Source organism: Microplitis mediator, chromosome 8 (assembly GCF_029852145.1).
Source record: "Microplitis mediator isolate UGA2020A chromosome 8, iyMicMedi2.1, whole genome shotgun sequence".
NCBI classification, from domain to species: Eukaryota; Metazoa; Arthropoda; class Insecta; order Hymenoptera; family Braconidae; genus Microplitis; species Microplitis mediator.
The window spans coordinates 9,424,114-9,442,162 of NC_079976.1; the positions used below are offsets into that span (position 1 = coordinate 9,424,114).

Here is an 18,049-nt window from a genome sequence, read left to right on the forward strand (position 1 = left end):
GTTCACCAAACACACAACACACTCTGTGTGAACGTTACGTGGGACACGGTCTACTGTGTGTTGTCAGTCGAAAAACTATTTCACAATGTCCAGAGCTAATGGTTTTATCTAATGATTTTATCAACCTTCTTTCTTTTTGGGGTTAAAAATAATTAAATATAACTATAGTGGTAACGGTAAATTTTATTTTTATTTTTTGAGTTTACCACTGGGTAGAGAATGAGATTTCGAGTTAAATGAGTAGTCACATCGATATGTTTGGGTAGAATAACTTTTTTCGAAAATTAAAAAATTTGAATATTTAAAAATACATTTTTTTCAGGAAATTAATAGTTGGATATGTTCGTTTATTCGATTCTGAGTAAAATGAGTGGTCACTTCGATATATTTCGTTGGTAAATTTTGAATAAAAAAACTTACCTGTTGCATTTTTTCAAAATCTAAACAAGGCCGTGGTTGTCGATGAGGTGGTCTATGTCTCTTCCTTGGACTACACGCACTCAATTCACCAATGTCCATTTCTACATTAAACTGCTGTTGCTGCTGCGGCTGCTGAAAATGGTGTTGCTGATGATGGTGATGATGGTGGTGATGATGATGAAGATGATAGAGATGGTGATGCCTTGGCCTAGATCTTGGTCTAGGTGGTGGCCGTGTTTCCCTCGTCGATGCGTGAAAAAGTTTTGGCGGCGGTGATTGAGATCTTCCGGGTTTGTGAGCGTCTACAGGTGGCGAAGTACGAAATTGTACTGGTTGTGATAGGGCACTACTATCATCCAATAGACCTTGAACCTAGAAAGACATTTTAATTTTCATATTTTAAAAATTAATTTTGAAAATATCGATTTTTTTTTAAATAAAAAAAAAAAAATTAATAATTTTACCTCTTCATCACTTGAACCAGAACCAGGTTCTCTACCCGCTCTACTAACTGGTGCAGAACATGTCGTAACGATCCCAGTAATATCTCCAGTACTACCATGACCAGAATTACCAATTCCAGAACTAGTACTAGCACCAGTACAGGAACTAGGACCAGAAATTGTCTGATTATGTCCCTGTTGTCCTTGCGACTGATTACAATGAGTTGTTTGCTTTAAATTACTGCTCGTATTATTAACTTGAGACCATTTACGTTTCTCTGGTGCGGTTGCTGGTCTACAACCCTGGGATGCTATTACTTTAGGACTATTTATAACTTCAAGTTCTTCCTCAGAGCTGTGCTGATCGTTGTAACTCGACAGGTGTAAGTTATTGTCATGAGATTTGCATGAAGACAACGCAGAGCTTGTTATTCTAGTGATATTCCCAGGTAAACGTTGGGATGCTAAGCTGGATATTGAAATTTTCGACGTATTCGTCTCTATCTCTTCACTGGGTGTTCCAATTAATGCAAAAGCTGGCGGTGGTGGTGGGCAACCGAAATCAGTGTCGGATGGAACTGCGGAATCAGTAAGCCCTGGACTTGATGAACTTGCCATTGCTACAAAAAAAAATTATTTATTTACTTTAGATTATTTGTCTTGATAAATGATTTAAATACGAGAAAAGACAATCAGTACTTTTTTGCAGAGAATTTAATGACGAAAAAATTGAGCCCTTGAAGGAATTTTTTAAATAATTAGGACCCGAGATATGAATTATTTATTAATGACTAAATGTATGAGATTTTATTTAAATAATTTTTGAAAATTATTTGAGGGCTAAAATCTCGAAAAAAAATAAAATTTTTAAAAAATCTGAAAAACGGTTGAACCTGCAGGATAACTCCAAAACTTCCCGCTGTTTTCGAGTTCAGGGAGCTAGAAAACATTATAACTTGTAAGTTTTTGAGCTCTTTGAGCTCAAAAAACTGTTAGATTGACAAAACATACATTTCACTGAAAAAAAATTTATGTCGGATGATATCTTTGGAACAAATCAACCGAATCGAGTGTCTTGGTGGCAATCGAAAGATCTAACCAAGACTTAGAACTCATTACATTTTGAGGCGAATCGGGCAAGTGGTTTATGAATTATACGCAATAAACTTAAAAAAAAAAATTTTTTTTGCTTTTATTTTTTGTATAACTTGTAAACTACGCGACCGATCGACTCCAAAATCTAACCGATTTCAAGACTTGATGAGCTTTTTCAATTGCCGCTAAGAACATTCAAATCGGTTGATTCGTTCCAAAGATATCGTCGGACATAAAAAGTTTACATACACACACATCCACACATACGCGGACTTCCATCTGGAAATAGTCAGAATAGTTTCCTAGGACCTCAAAACGTCGACATCTGATGAAAACTCGATTTTCGAAAATCGAACCGAAACCAATAACTTTCCTTTTTTTGAAAATTTTAAATTTTTTACAGCGAGAAGTTAAAAATTATAAACACTTTTTGTAAAGAATTTAATGACAAAAAAAATGGGCTCTTAAAATAATTTTTTATATAATTAGAACCCGAGATATAAATTATTAATTTAACAAAAATAAAAAACTGACATTTAAAATCTTATAATTTAAATAATTTTTGTATCGTGATTTATTAAATACATTAAAAGACGGGTCACGTTTTGATCCACATCCAACACCCTACATATATATGTATATATTGGATTACGAGTAAAAAGGGTAAAGAAATAGTACGAGGAATCGATGAGAACGCTGGCGACGTTGGACTCTGCTCCATTTTCGCGAATTACCGCCATTGCTTGTGTCATTCGAATTTACGATGTACCATTTGAATTTATGATACAACTTCTACATCCTTTGTATATTTATCCTGTCTCTAAATACCCGATCTTATTTGTATAATCATTTAAGGTCGAAATAAAGTTTTTACTTCTGTATGTTTATTATAGATTAAATTTTTTTATAAATATTTTAATTTAAAAATCGATTCGCGAGAGAGTTTTACGACATTATCGGTTAAATAATAAATTATAATGGATTTTTGTGGCCACTTAGTCTCAAGTTAAATCCTAATGGACTATAGTTTAGTGAAAAACTGTAATGCTTTATTCAAAGTCTCACATAATTTATATTTTAAAAATCCATTTCCGGTTAAAAGGATATTTAGTTTTTTTTTCAATAAATAATTTTATGATTTTTATCGAGTTTAGGCTTTGGGATTTATTATCTCGGGAACAAATTATTAGGGACAGCTTTTTGAGGGCTCATTTTTTGAAATGGTAAATTTGCTACAACTTAATTTAATTTAATTTTTTCGTAGCTGTTTTAGTTTTCGAGATATTAGAGTTCAAAAAATTTTTAAGGATCGGGAACAATATCGATAATTAATTTAAAAAAATTCATATCTCAGGTTCTAATTATAAGATTTTTCTTAATTGATTAAAATATTCCTGTATTTCGTCTTGTAATGATCGTAAAAATTATTTCACGTCCTCATTTTTTTTTGTAACTAAATTCTCTACAAAAAAATGTTCCATAAATTATATATTTTTTTCGACAAATTAATTTGAATAAATAAATAAAATTGCAAATAAAAAACAAAAATTTTGTGTAATCGAGTATTGACTAAAGAAGAATATAAATAGGAAATAAAAGTAAATTGGTTTATCGATATCCGGTCGGTTGTTGAAGGGGTTGAGATTGAAGGGGTTGAGACAAGCATGTAAAGTGGAAACTGTATATCCTAAAGAGAGAGAATAGTAAAAAAAAAAGAGATTATATAGGAGTAGAAAATCCAATCACGTAGGGCGTTGGTTGTGTACCGAATCCTCGACACGAGAAACGCTTACTTTTTTTTTTCTTCAACGATTTCACGTGTCTCTATACTGAGATTGATGTCGTGTTTTGCCACGGCACTGAACTTTACAGACAAATTTAAAATTCCATGTTTCGACTCTCGTCAATCTCATTTGGGCGAAAAAAAATTATTAATAGTTAATATAATTTTTATTTTTTTTTTTATTTAAAAAATTGATATTTTTTAGTTTCAAGACTTGAAACTAAACTATAAAAAAGTTTCCACGCGAATTTTGACCGGAAATATGAATTTTAAAAAAATCCATTTTGTGAAATTTTACAAAATTTTTAAATGACAGAATTTTGTTTCGGAATTTTGAATTCAAAGTCTTTAAATATATCGAAAAGACGATGAAAATCACGAAGACATTTCTTGTAAAAAATTTAATCACAAAATAAATGAGCTAATGATTAATTTTCTATGATAATTAGGGCCGGAAATGTAAATTTAAAAAATTAATTAATTAAATATTTAAAAAATAATAAACTGGTAATTAATAAAATTTAATTATTGCTATTTTTATTTAAGAAAAATAACGAATGTAAGTTAAATAATTAAATGTTTATTAAATGCCTTTAGGTTAAATTCATAAAAGGTTAACGCTACATTAGGGAAAATTAATTTCCCGCGGCTCCATCTGTCTGTTTCGATACTTTGCCAAAGTACATTAGCTAATTAGGGACTTTACTTCAAGTTCATTTGCTGATTGGCTCTTTTAAACACCTGATAAACTTTGTCATTAATTACTGATATCTAACTAACGGACAAATAAATTTTTTTTACTATTTTTTTACATAAAAATTTTTTTTTTAGTTTCCTCTTATCTGCGTTTTTCGTCGATATTTTAAAAACATATAAAAACACAAGAAAAAAAATAGAATATTTTTTAGTAGAGAAATAATAATAAAAAATGAGACCCTAAAATAATTTTTACGATAATTAGTAACCAAAATAAAAATTTTAAATATTGAGTAGTTATATAGACGTGGCATAATAAATTTTTTTTTCATTACTCCTGCGTTTAAAGTTCAATATTCGGGAATCGCTTAGCGCGAATAAAATAGGCCTTTCTCCCGATAATTGACGAAACTATAGAATGATACGTGAAAAATGAGCTGTTTCAATTTTCAGCATTATTTTACTGTGCTGAAAAGCAATTTGTTGCATGAATTATATAAAAATCTGGGAGCGACCGTAGTTCACTCCAGACAGAGAAAATCATCTCTCTGTATACTCTTATCACCTTATTTATTTACCGGCGCACATGGAACTCAAAAATAAACTAAATTAAAAATACTCGTTGTATTAATTATTATTTTTAAAAATTGATATTAATAAATTTTTATTCAAATGTAATTCATTATCAAATCAAAAAATTTAAAACTGAATTATAAAAGAAATCATATAAATAAGTAATTGCACAAATACATTATATATTCCCTTGTAAAATTTTATACATATTGCACACCTCAAGCTCGAAAGCGCTGAGGGTACTTTATGAACGGGTTTTTCTTCTTCGACTATTTTTTAGTATAATAATTATAATTTTTTTTTAATTAATTAAAATTCTCTAAATTGAGAACTAAACACAGTCTTTATAAAAAATATTGTTCGATACACACGATTAAAACGAGAAATCCGGTATACTTGTATTGTCATTATTCGTCTTATGATATGTTTCAATATCAACGAGACTCGTACTTACCCTCGCTTCGCTCGTGCGATAAAGATGTATGTACTCGTTCTCGTTAAGAATATGTTGTAACCTAAGACGTGTGACACGTAACGTGTCGCCAATGCAAGCGTACCACAAACCCTCGTTTTAATCCTATATATCGAAAATATCTATTTTTTAGCTACAAAAATGTTGATATCGGTCGAACTAAAAAGATATGGTAAATTTCATAGAATAGGGTATAGAGGTACCTTTTTTGGCCACCGTAGGGCCAGTTTTGGACACTTGAAAAATTTAAATAAAGTAATTTGTAACAGACGTAACGACATAATTAATTTCTTAAATGTGTACAAAGATACTTTTATCACACTGTTGCAAGGGCAATTATATTTTATACGTTTTCATTAATTAAAATAAAGTTTTATAGGTCTAAAAAGGGAGCAGTGGCCACTAGTGGTACTTCTATCCTACTTGTTTAAATAGATCCCGATTAGAATTTTTCATAAGGGCCTAACGAGGTCCTCATCAGGTTAACCTTATTTTAAATAAGGTCCAGATCAGGATATCCTGAAGAGGAACTGATATGGATGTAACGCTTAAGACCTATGAGGTCCTTATCAGGTCCTTACCAGGATATTCTCATCAAATCCTTATCAGGATTACCTTCTCAGGCCCTTCCCAGGATATCCTCATCAAATCCTTATCAGGGTTGCCTTATAAGTAATTATTTAAAAAAAATATTAAATTGCGAAAAAAAATAAGAGAAAATTAATTCGATCGAGAATGTTATCTATTGTATTGAGAGCATTAATTAGAGGAAAAAAACATGTTTTTTTTTTATGAAAAAATCCCGATGACTGCTGGGCTCGAACCTGCATCCTCCCGATTCAAAGACCTTGATGCTATCCACTGCGCTGACATACATATGAGATCTCGTAAGTGTAAATATTGTATTGATTAGGATGTCAAAGAATAACTGATGAAGAAATTAAAATCCGTGCTGCAATAATTGACGTGATTTTTATATAATATTCTTTTGTACTTTGTTTAATTTTTAGCCAGTAAATAAAATATTCAAAGGGATTGGATAACTTTTTTTTGAATAAGGATATCCTGATGAGGTCCTGACAAGGAACTCGTCAGGTTTGCGCTAATAAGGCGAACCTAATGTTAACCTGACAAGGTCCTTATGGTACTTCAGGCAAATCAGGAAAAAATTCTAGTCGGGTATAATTTAATAACGAAAAGTATAAATCCGAAATGAAATTTTTACAATAATTAGAACTCGAGTTGAAATGTTTGAATTATCAATAAGTCACTAAAATTAGTCACAATTTTATATTAAAAATTTTCTTAAACTATTTTATCTCAATAGTGGAATATCAAAGCCATTATTATTTATAGAACATAAGTACTGAGTTAATATGACAGTTGATTTCTGTCACGTTTACGCGGTAACCTGTTTATACTGACACTTTCTCATGTCAGGGGTATACAGATATATATAATTAATTCAACTAAACATTTAAGAGACTGGAGCTTAGTACCGAGTACAAACCCCAAGGAATTATATATGTGTTATTTTTATGATTGATAATCTGTACTGTTGAATAAATAAATATAAATTTTGTTGTTTATACAAAGAGGAAAAACAATTATCGTTATCCTAGAAAATTTATTTCATAAATCATCCTGAAGTTAGTGGACAATTAATAATTTTCAGATGTTCTTTTCAACGGTTCAATTACAAAAAAAAAGAAATGAAAATATGCTCATGTAGAAAATTGAAAAAAACTATAGGTAGAATTAAAAAAAATTTTTTTTTTTTAAATTAATCGCTTTGGAAAAAATCAAAAAACTATTAGACATCGGCTAGTTCAATATCGTTTCTTTAACCAAGAAGATTATTGCGAAAAAAAAATTGATATTTACTTGAAGAAAATTTCTCTACGCAAAAAAAAGGAAATCTTGTATTAAGAAATAAAATGTTTTTGAAATTTTTTTCTTTAACCAAGCAAAATTTCTTGATTGAAGTAAAAAATTATTTTGATTGATACAATATTGAAGAATTATTTTCTTCTGAAACATTAATTTCTCAAAACAAGAAAAAATTTTTTTGGGACAAGAATTTTTTATTCAAAAGTTAATTTATTTTTCCCTGAAATTTTATATAAAGAAGTATCCATTAAATTTATTTATGATTTTCTTGATTTTTAAGAAATCGGTCTACCGTTAATTTTTAAAAAATAATTCATTTGCTATTTCGCGAATCGAACCGCGAAAATGTTGCAAGTTCTTCAGTCTTGAAATGAAAAAAATTGTTTTGACTCAATAAAAATGACATGTATCGTTTGGATGGGTGATATCGCTTAACGATAATAAGAGTATAACACAAATTTCAATGGTCATATATATATATGCTGTTTACTGTCTGTATTTTATACAAACAGGTGCATCCGCGTAGTATGAATAAGTGAGCCGTAAAGGACGTGTAATAAATATATATATATATATATATATATATATATATATATATATATACACACACACATATATATATATATATATATATATATATACACACACACATATATATATATATATATATATATATATATATATTTATGCGGTAATATCTGTATCTATATAAATATGTATGTAGCGTGTCTTTCCATTTGAGTTGAGACTACAAGCATCTCGCGTCACGTCTCGAGGATAACGGCACGACGTCACGAAGTTACTGGCATGCGCACACATTACGTATAATATATATGTGTGTGTTTATTTATTTATTGTACTAGTTTTATCTTATTTTGTTTGATTTTTAAAAACTTTTTTGTTCTTTAACTCGAATAACTTGAAAACTTGTGGGTGAAGATAAAAAGTTCAAATAAAATTATTTATACGAAATTAAATGACAACAAACATGACTACTTGGTTAAGTTTATAAAATAATCAGATACTATGAACTTGTGAAAGTAAGTCAAATATCCAAAGAAAATCGAAAAAAAAATTTTTGTAAGTTTGTAAGTACAAATATCTTGAAGACCGCAAAAAATATCAAAAATTTCAATGATACATTTTTTTACCCCATTTCTTAATAAAAAATATAAGCCCTATAACGAATGTCTTTCAGAATTAGAGCCCGAGTTACAAATTTTTAAAACGTCTCCAATAAATCTGAAGGAACTGCAATAAATTTTTTTTATCTTGAAACTAAGATTTATTGAAAATTTATGAAAATATGATAATAGAATTAGAGATTTTTTGTAGAAAATTTAATTACAAAAAAATCAAATACTTGAACAAAGTCATACAATAAATTCCTCAATCTACGAATGATTAAAAAAAGACTAAAATTATAATCGAAATTTTTTTATTTTTTACGGTATTTAATTTATTATCTCATTTATTACGTGTACTTATAATTTATTTATATATATTATTATAAAATTAAACTCGCTGTATCCGAGAGTAACAAATGTATACACTAGTATTCGTGTTTACGTTCCATTATGATGTTTCTTCCGTTTCCACTGGTAATTCGCCTCGTTCACTGTACGTTTACTATTACATCGGCTTTTACTACTCATATATATGTATATACATATATACCTTTTATACAAGTATATAGTACAGTATACTGGCCCCTCTTGAGCTTCTCGGGTGATCCCTCTCATACTCGCGACTCTTCAGAGTGTTCTCTCCCTTTAACTCTCTTGCCTCTCTACCCCGCGGGCGTTTGGTAAAGTAAACGGATCCTAATGAGGGGCGGTGATACACAGGGAAACGCATATACGCTGAGGAAGCCATATTTGAAAGGGCAACCGTGACGGCTCATAAATTTCACAGAGTACTCAAACCCTTCTTACGTTTTATTTTTTTTTATCTTCCTCTTCTGTTCTCTTTTGCTTTTTATGAGATTTTTGTTATCAAAGTATCAGTAATAACAAACTTATGTGTGCATACAAATATATATATACTTTAGAAATTTATTTTACCAAACTTACTCGGGAGAATTTTTAAAATCTACGGTACTTTTAATTTTTATATCTTGGAAGCTATTAGGAATATGATAAAAGTGAGTAATTTTTTTAAGTATATTTGATGATAAAAGAAAACGCTCAAAAAAGTCTACGGTAATTAGGGATCGAGATGATGAATTTCTTGACAATCGAAATTTTTAATATTCAATGTTTAAAAAAAATTACATTACTCATTTATAATTTTCAGTGCTGCTAAGTATAAATAATGCCAGAAAAATTTGTAGTATTGATAAAGGACCTTAATATAATAATGCGCAATATGAGTATAAGAGTATAAAAAAGTACGAAATATGACGGTAATTTTTACGTTCTACCTCAGGCTGGATAAATTTCCCTCATTTCTACTCTTTTACTCGTATTCTTTCTTACATGATTTTTCTTTTTCTGTCTCGTTATTATATTTAACTCTTTTCGTCTTTACTCTTTACTCTTTAGTTTTTTTTTTTCATTCAATTTTTAATAAAAATTTTTCTTTTTTCGATTCTTTTTACTCTTCACGTGACTTGCTCACCATGCACTCGAGCACGTGCGTGCGCAGACGTGACAGCCTCTACTTTTCTATGCATGTATATATATATATATATATATATATATATATATATATATATATATATATATATATATATATAACAAGTGTAGAGTGTCTAGAGTCTAGAGTCTGCCGAGACTTGAATGTTATGTGCTCAAAGTGAGATAGAATATGTGCTTTTACTAGAAAATGATATATTGAGAAAATTGAGAGATAAAAATATACATTCTCATATATAACATACACTCAGCAGGGGCATTGCCAAGATATCTTAACATTAATGCTGTATTTAATATTATAATTTTTTTAATTAATTAAAGGATGGTAGTTTTGAAAAAAAATAAATTTGAATTTTGAGGGTTTGATTTGCGATATTCTAAGTTTATAGATTAGATATATGTTAAAAAGTTACAAGACTCTTTTTTTAGAGAATTTAATGAATTGAGAAATAATATGAATTTTTTAAAATTATTTCAATGAGCAAAAACACTGGGGTAGATTTATTTACATTTTTGAGATGATATTTTGGAAAGTTATAGAAATATGATAAAGTTTTGAGACATTGTCTGTAGAGAATTTAATGACAAAAAAAATTAGCCCTTAAAAATATTTTAGGATAATTAGGGTCAAAGATATGAGTTTTTTTAATTAATATAAATATAGAATATCAACTTTTTATTATTATTGTTTTGATTAATATTATTATTTACGTCATCTGTATTGGTGTTGATGTCAGTTTCTATGTTCAAAAAATAACTTGTTTTGACCGAGATTCGAACCTTGATCTCTGCGTGTGAATCCTTTCCTCAGTCTGTCGGTCCAACGTCTCATTTGAACGAAGGTCTCTGAACTTATAATACATATTCGTATACGCTATCCCTACCAATTTGTAATTTTATCGATCTACCTTGGCAAAATTACAAACCGTTTAGTAATTTTTCCATACTGTAGAGTATTTAATTTTTATGTTTTTACAAAATAATGATTGTTAAATCGTATAATGAAAAGTATTTCTTAACGTTTAGTAATAATTGAATATTCTCTTTATATGAATTGATATTTTATCAATAAAAAATACCAGTGAAATAGCCCTGATTAAGAAAAATTATTTGAAATGATTCAAAACAATTTGAATCGACTAATATATAGATATACACTTAGCATGGATTAAATCATTTTTCTTAATCAGGGAGTAATAAAAGTATTCAGATAAATATACAGTATTAATTACCATTTTGTGATTTTTACTATATATTTGGTAAAAATAATGCAATTATTGATTTGCATTAGTATTTCTTACTAAAATATATAAAATATGAAAATATTTTCGAGACTTGTTTTCTCCGTGTAACAAATTAAATTTAAATTCCGCGGGAGTTTCAATAAATAAAAAACCCTGGATTCTCAAAAAGCTTATTATCCCCGAGCTCACAGGATCTCTGGCAATCAAGATGGATGCCCAGTTTAAAGGTTAAGTGCCTCGTCGCGACGTGACCCCGGTTTTATATCAGGGATTTCTCCTACCTCAATCCGAGTTAAGGGTGAGTGTCTGAACCTCTTTCCTTTCCCTTCATCTTTTCTATCTTTCCCCTCTTTCTTATCCTCATCCACGAAATATTAATTTAAAAAATTAATGTATTATTCCTATCCACTGAATCAGAGAACAAGTCAGAGCCAGCCTACAACTTCCTCGTACCGCGTGTCTCATGTCTAGTGTCTAGGTCTAGAGCGTCTAGAGTTTACAGAAAGTACCGAGTGCTTAAAGTACAGAGAGTATTCCCAACTCCCACTATATTCGTGCCCTGCTTTGTGACCCAGCCATCAGCTGATCGATACACGTCACCCGTATACCTACCAACCATTCGAAAAACATCATCTCTATTTTAACCCTCTCCCTTTCTCTTAATTTATATCAGTACTTACTGTATCATCTTATTTTCTATCTTCATCGAGATCCTTTAATTTATATATTTTCTTATACTTATCAATTTTTCATATTGATATATATATATAACATTAAATCTATATTGTCTGACTAAAGCGGTACCCACTCTACGTTTCTTTAAGTAGAAAATCCATTTATACACAGCCACTTATTTTTATTTTTCATAAAACAAGAATGTTATTAATCATTGTATAAAATGTGTGGAAGGTCGGGTGAGGTGTGGCTGAGGTCAAGATACAAAGACACTACGGTATTGTTGCGGTAGTGGATTTATATTTATATTTTTTTTTTTTAAATTCAACTATTTGACTTCGAGATGAGATATAAAATTAAAAAAATTATTTGGATACTATTAAAACAATAAATGAGTAGTTTTTGAGAGAAACTGAAAAGTTTTTTTTGGGAGGGGGGGTAAGATGAACAGGAGATATAAATTGAAAAAATTGAAAATGCAGGCAAATAGTGAGAATAGTTTTTAGTAACCCATACAAAGTCGCCGAGCTTCGAAATTTTCCCATAGATCGGCCGATGCCTGGTTTGCAATGATTGGCCAATAAATGGCTAACTATACTGGCCCGTGCATGGTTAATCATTGGCAGCCGTCTTTTTGCTTATAAAAACGGCGCACAATTAACCGCCGTTCGTTAGCCAACGGTTTGATCGAGTGCTCTCGATACCAAGCTTTAGCCGATGATTGATTGCCACGATTGGCCAATGCTTGCGACTGCCATGCTTGGCATACCGTTATCATCTGATATTTAGCCGATCTTCGGCCAATGCTTCAAAATTGGCAGCCATTCACGACCCAGTAATGGGCCGATTCTTTTTTTTTGTATGGGAAGAAATTTTATACTGAAAAAAAAAAGGAAACTTTTTTTTTTTTTTTTTTAGAAAAGAGAAAAATTTTTAAGGGTAACAGATATGTAAAATATGAGTTTGTAAATGTATTTAAATAAACGAATTGCCACGCCCAAGCTTGTTAATGAGTAATTAAAAACAAGTCCTTGAAATATTTTATACTTAGTCTGGATCATAGAAATTATTATAATTATTTTTACATATTCTAAATATTTGAATGAAAATGTAAATAAATATATAAAGAGAGTTATATAGATATTTATAAATGATATAGCAAAGTTTATATTTGTAGTTAACCGTTTGCTTTTGACGATACAAACATTTCAACATTTGTATGATGTAAATTAAACGAGTAGTGTGGTTAGTATAGGAAACTTCTCAAACAGTTTATGGGAACTTGATACATTGTAAATATACATATATCTGTACATCGTTTGTGGACCACAGGATTCAGAGTCTGTTTAAACTTTATGGTCATTTTCTTGTATATATTATATATATATGTTAGACTGAGTAAACAACTCAATTTTTTTTTAATGAATGGTCTCAAAATTTTGGTGGAGGATACGAAAATAATGGTCACGTTCAAATTTGAGCCCTTAATATTAATATTAAGAGATCGGTAATTGTAATTTTTCATTTCCCATTTGAATAACATGAGAAATTTTTTCATTTTTATTTGAAATTTCCGAACTCGACAGCAAATCAGTGTATCGAAAAGGTCTACACGTATTTTTGTTGGAAATCGAATGCTCTATAAAAAAGGTATATTATTTTTTGATAAACTTACTTTTTCAAAAAAAGTTCAAGATCAAAGTTATATTCATAGCATATTTTATTAGTATTATTTGACTTTTCCGGTGAAACTGTTAGACATCACAAAACGTTATAGATCCTTGTATTTCCCACAACCTATCCAATACAAAGTTTTCAAAATGGCTGAAAGCTCTTTAGTTATTTGCATTTAAATGTCAATTTCTTCCAAGAAATTGTATTCCAGCCGATTTTAATTAATTATTTTTAATTGCAAATAACTAAAAAACTTTCGAAAGTTTCGGGAACTTTGAGATAGTTAATTTGTGGAAAATAAAATAATTTACAAAAAAGGTCTTATAACATTTTATAATAAGTCTGGTAGTTTCGCTGGAAAAGTCAAATAATAAAATTTACTATGAATTCAACTTTAACCTTGAACACTTTTTGAATAAGTGAATTTATCCAAAAATAATATACTTTTTTTTTGTAGAGCGTTCAATTCCAACAAAAATATATGAAGATCTTTTCGATACACTGATTCGCTGACGAGTTTTGAAATTCAAAATGAAAAGAATATAAATTTCCCATGTTATTTGAATGGGATATGAAAAATTTTTTAATATCAAGAGTTCAAATTTTAACGTGACCAAAATTATAAGACCATTTATAAAAAAAAAAACAGTTGTTTTTTTTTAGCACAGCCATATATTTATAAATATTTATATCTGTGAATTTTTCCGTTAAAACGAGTACCCACATGACTGTATTTTATTTTCAAAACATTTCAATGCACCGTTTTTCAATTTTTTTTTTCTAAAAGTAAAAATTTTTTTTTTTATTTGAAATGTTTGTAGTATTAAATAAATAAATTACTCAATAATAATAATCAAAATAATGATCATAAAAATAATAATAATAATTATAATAAATATTTCAGAGTTTGGAGCGCAGAGTAAAGAGTAAAAGGAAATGAAGATGGAGATGATCCAACCGGTGCGAAGAAATGTCAGAGAGTAACTGCAAGTTTAATTGTACGAAAGAAATTGCAAAGCTCTCTCTCAACTCAGACTGAAACTCTCTCCGAGGTAAATTTTGGTTCAGCGGAACGTGAGTTTCAAAAGTTTTAACTAATTTTCGTCTGTATAATTTTAAAATCTAGAGATATAACTTTTATTATTATTATTATTATTATTATTATTATTATTATTATTATTATTATTATTATTATTATTATTATTATTATTATTATTATTATTATTATTATTATTATTATTATTTAGTTTAGCCAAAATCTTTTTTACCATTTTATTTATTTCTGATAATAATAATAATAATAATAATTATTATTACTATTATTATAAATTTGGATTCTCTAGCCGAATTGAACTCAATCGCATCATAAATGTTTATTATATTTTCTTGGTCTTGAAATCGTTCACGTTAACATGTGATGCTTTTTGATTCTATCCTTTAAAAAAAAATTATATGTATATAAAAGAAAGTGAAGCACGAAACGACCGCGAGGTAGAAGTAAAAAAAAAAATATATACGAAAAATATTTTAGTTTCTTCAGCAAAATAAAAATATCTAGTGCATTATTTATGTGGTAGTTCAATAATTTCCCGGGGGATATCAAATATTTCATATCAATTGTATTTTTTTTTTTTTTTTTTCTAAAAAATGAAACAAAAAGTTACAGGTCATTTTTAAGAACTGGAGCTCCGACACTCAGGAACTAATAAAAATAAAAAAAAATTGTTCGAGTATTTTTTGTTGAGAATTTGAGCCAAATACAGAGTCCTCGAAATAATATTTTGACTAATTAGAGGTCGAGTTTTGAATTTTTGAAAATTTATATCGATAAATTTAAAATACTCATAGAAAATTTTTTAAATAAATTGTTTGAGTGCAGGTATTAAGAAAGACATCAAAAATACGAGAAGACTCATAGAATACTTTTTTATAGAGAAAAATAAAAAAAATAGTTTGGTAAATCCAAAATTGCACGACTTTTAATGCTTATTTGCAAAAAAAAAAAATGAACGATAAAAGTTTCAAGGAAAAATTTTTTTTTCCTTTCTATTACACTAGAAATTCAAATTTCGCTCCGAAAAATAGTCAGGTGTATTTTTTCGCGCAAGCGCGACTGGTGTGACGAAAGTGTATGTAAAAAATATATACAGAAATACAAAATTAGTTCAATTCTTTTTATTAATTATAATTAAACGGGGCCGAATTTGATGGCCATTTATGACGCACTTCTTCTTCGGCCCTAAAATAATCTTTTAAAAAAAAAAGTAATCCAAATAATGGCTTTTTTCCCGAATTTTTGTATTTACGGGTTACGGACACTTTTTCTACTGCTTGACGGGAAAATTTTTGTTTACATTTTAATGTTTTTTAGTTATTTAATGCATCAAATTGATCTTTATAAGTAATAAAATTAATCCTTATTAAATTCTCTATCCGATGATGTGTAACTTGGTTAAGCTCCGTGGACTAACAAGAGTAAAACAGTAAAAACAGTAGCGAAAAAGAGGCAAACTGAATTTTTCGATCGTAAAGTACACTCTAATGCTTCGCATTAAGAGTTGTGCAAAAATTAGCCATCAAATAAATTTTTCAGAAGATTAGAAGCTGGGATATGATTTTTTATGTAAATTGAGTAATTTTGGTATTTTAACTGGACTATGTTTGTTTCATTATTTAAATGATAAATTCTTATAAAGTATCAATAATATGAAAAATTTATATCAGAGCTTTTTTGTACACTGTATAAAATTTGCGGAGTGAACGCGGATTAAATCCGGAGTGAATGCGAAGCGGTCAACTGTTTTTTTATTTAATCCCCTCAGAGTGATATTTACTCCGAAGGGGAGTTTATTTTAATATTCAAACTCCGAATAAATAAAATCCAAATCACTCTGAAATTACTCTGCTGAAAAGACAAACTCCCTATTTACTCCGTATGCGAAGTGATTTTTTTTAAAACAAGTGACGAAGTGACTTCGGATTTAAATAAAATTCGTAATCACTCCGAATTTACTCCCGATTTTTTACAGTAGTAAATTAAATTTAAAAAAAATGAGCCTTAAATTAAAATCCGTACGATAATTAGGTCTCACGATATTAAAAAAAAATTGATACAATATTTGTATAGACGGATAGACAAAGTCAATTTGGTGTTGAAAGTTGTCTCATGACTCGAGTAGTAGCGATAATACGCTAACTCCTTAGCGAGTACTATCTATCATCTATATATATATATATATATATATATATATATATATATATATATATATATACATATATATAAACCACTACGACCGCTACTACTTGTACGAGGGTACTACTACCATCAGCGGGTTAGAATGAGTCTTGTCTATCTCAACTGTGGGTAGTCGATAGATCGAGAGTATGCTGGCCGACAGACATCTCCAACTACAACTACTACACTTCTACTTCGAGTATGATAGTATAGTATAAATAGTATTGTTATAGAGTATAAGAGTAGTACAACGACAAGGAAACTCCTTACTCCCGTTCCCGCTTCTGCTCCCGGAGCTCCGAAGCCCCCGGTACTACTCGCGTACCAACCTCAAGAGACTTGATTACGACTCGAGTGTGTTTCAACCTCAACCTCAAGGTAGATAGGAGCCAGTGTAGGATAGGATAGGGGAAATAGGAGTTAGGACAAATGTGGGTCGAGAGGAATTCGAGACTTGGTTATATTATACGCCAGTTCAATTCCTAGATAGGATAGATGACCAAACTCACTGACGCCTCTAAACTCTTACAAGTGAGTTGAGGGTTAACCACTGGGTTTTAGGACTCTCATGAGTATGGACCTGGGGAAGACGATCGATTTTATTTTATTTTTTTTAGGAAACTTTTTATGTTCAGTCGAGTTTTTTTCACGATTAATGACAGAAAGTTGGAGCTGATATATTTTTAAAATTAGAAGAAATTCCATCAGACATATTTGGTCGATAAATTTATGACGAAAAAAAAGTCCTTAGAACGGCCCATAAAATAATTGGGTACCGAGCTATGAATTTTAAAAAATTTAGTTTAATAAGTGCGAATTCAATGAAAAAATTGATAGCCATACGGTTAAATATGATACAATAACATTGATAGTAAATTTACTGACAAAGAAAACAAGCTTGTTATGCTAATTAGGATCCGAGATATCAAATTTTAAAAACTAAAAATATAAACAATATTTTTATTTTTATAAAACTTCACACGTATGTAATTTAATCATTTTGAAGCCCCTAGCATCGAGTTTCTGGGATAAAAAAAAATAATCATCTTCATTTTCAACCTAAAACTTCAAAAAGAAAAAAAAAAAAAAACAATTTTAAACAATAAAAATAGGTAAAGAAAATGAAACAATAAATTTTTTTTTTTTTTTTTAACAAAATAAAAAAGATAAAAATATATAAAGGTTGTTATAATTTTTTTTTTATCATGTCTGG

The 18,049-nt window shown here is 29.3% G+C and overlaps 1 protein-coding gene and 1 long non-coding RNA gene across 4 annotated transcripts in view; one reads left to right on the forward strand and one right to left on the reverse strand.

The window, feature by feature from the left end:
* The window catches only part of LOC130673485 (uncharacterized), a 79,302-nt gene that overhangs the window by 42,097 nt on the left and 19,156 nt on the right, over window positions 1–18,049 (forward strand). The window contains exon 3 of one of the 3 annotated variants that reach the window (XR_008990892.1): window positions 14,506–14,675. This is a non-coding gene — a long non-coding RNA (uncharacterized LOC130673485). Of the gene's footprint in view, window positions 1–14,505; window positions 14,798–18,049 lie in introns of those variants that run through there. The other 2 variants (XR_008990893.1, XR_008990891.1) reach the window with 2 other exon arrangements.
* The window catches only part of LOC130673484 (protein disconnected-like), a 50,364-nt gene that overhangs the window by 23,412 nt on the left and 8,903 nt on the right, over window positions 1–18,049 (reverse strand). The window contains exons 3-4 of the mRNA XM_057478504.1: window positions 885–1,483; window positions 421–792 (exon numbers count right to left, since the gene is read on the reverse strand). Coding sequence (XP_057334487.1) covers window positions 421–792; window positions 885–1,483 — 971 coding nt within the window. The remainder of the gene's footprint in view (window positions 1–420; window positions 793–884; window positions 1,484–18,049) is intronic.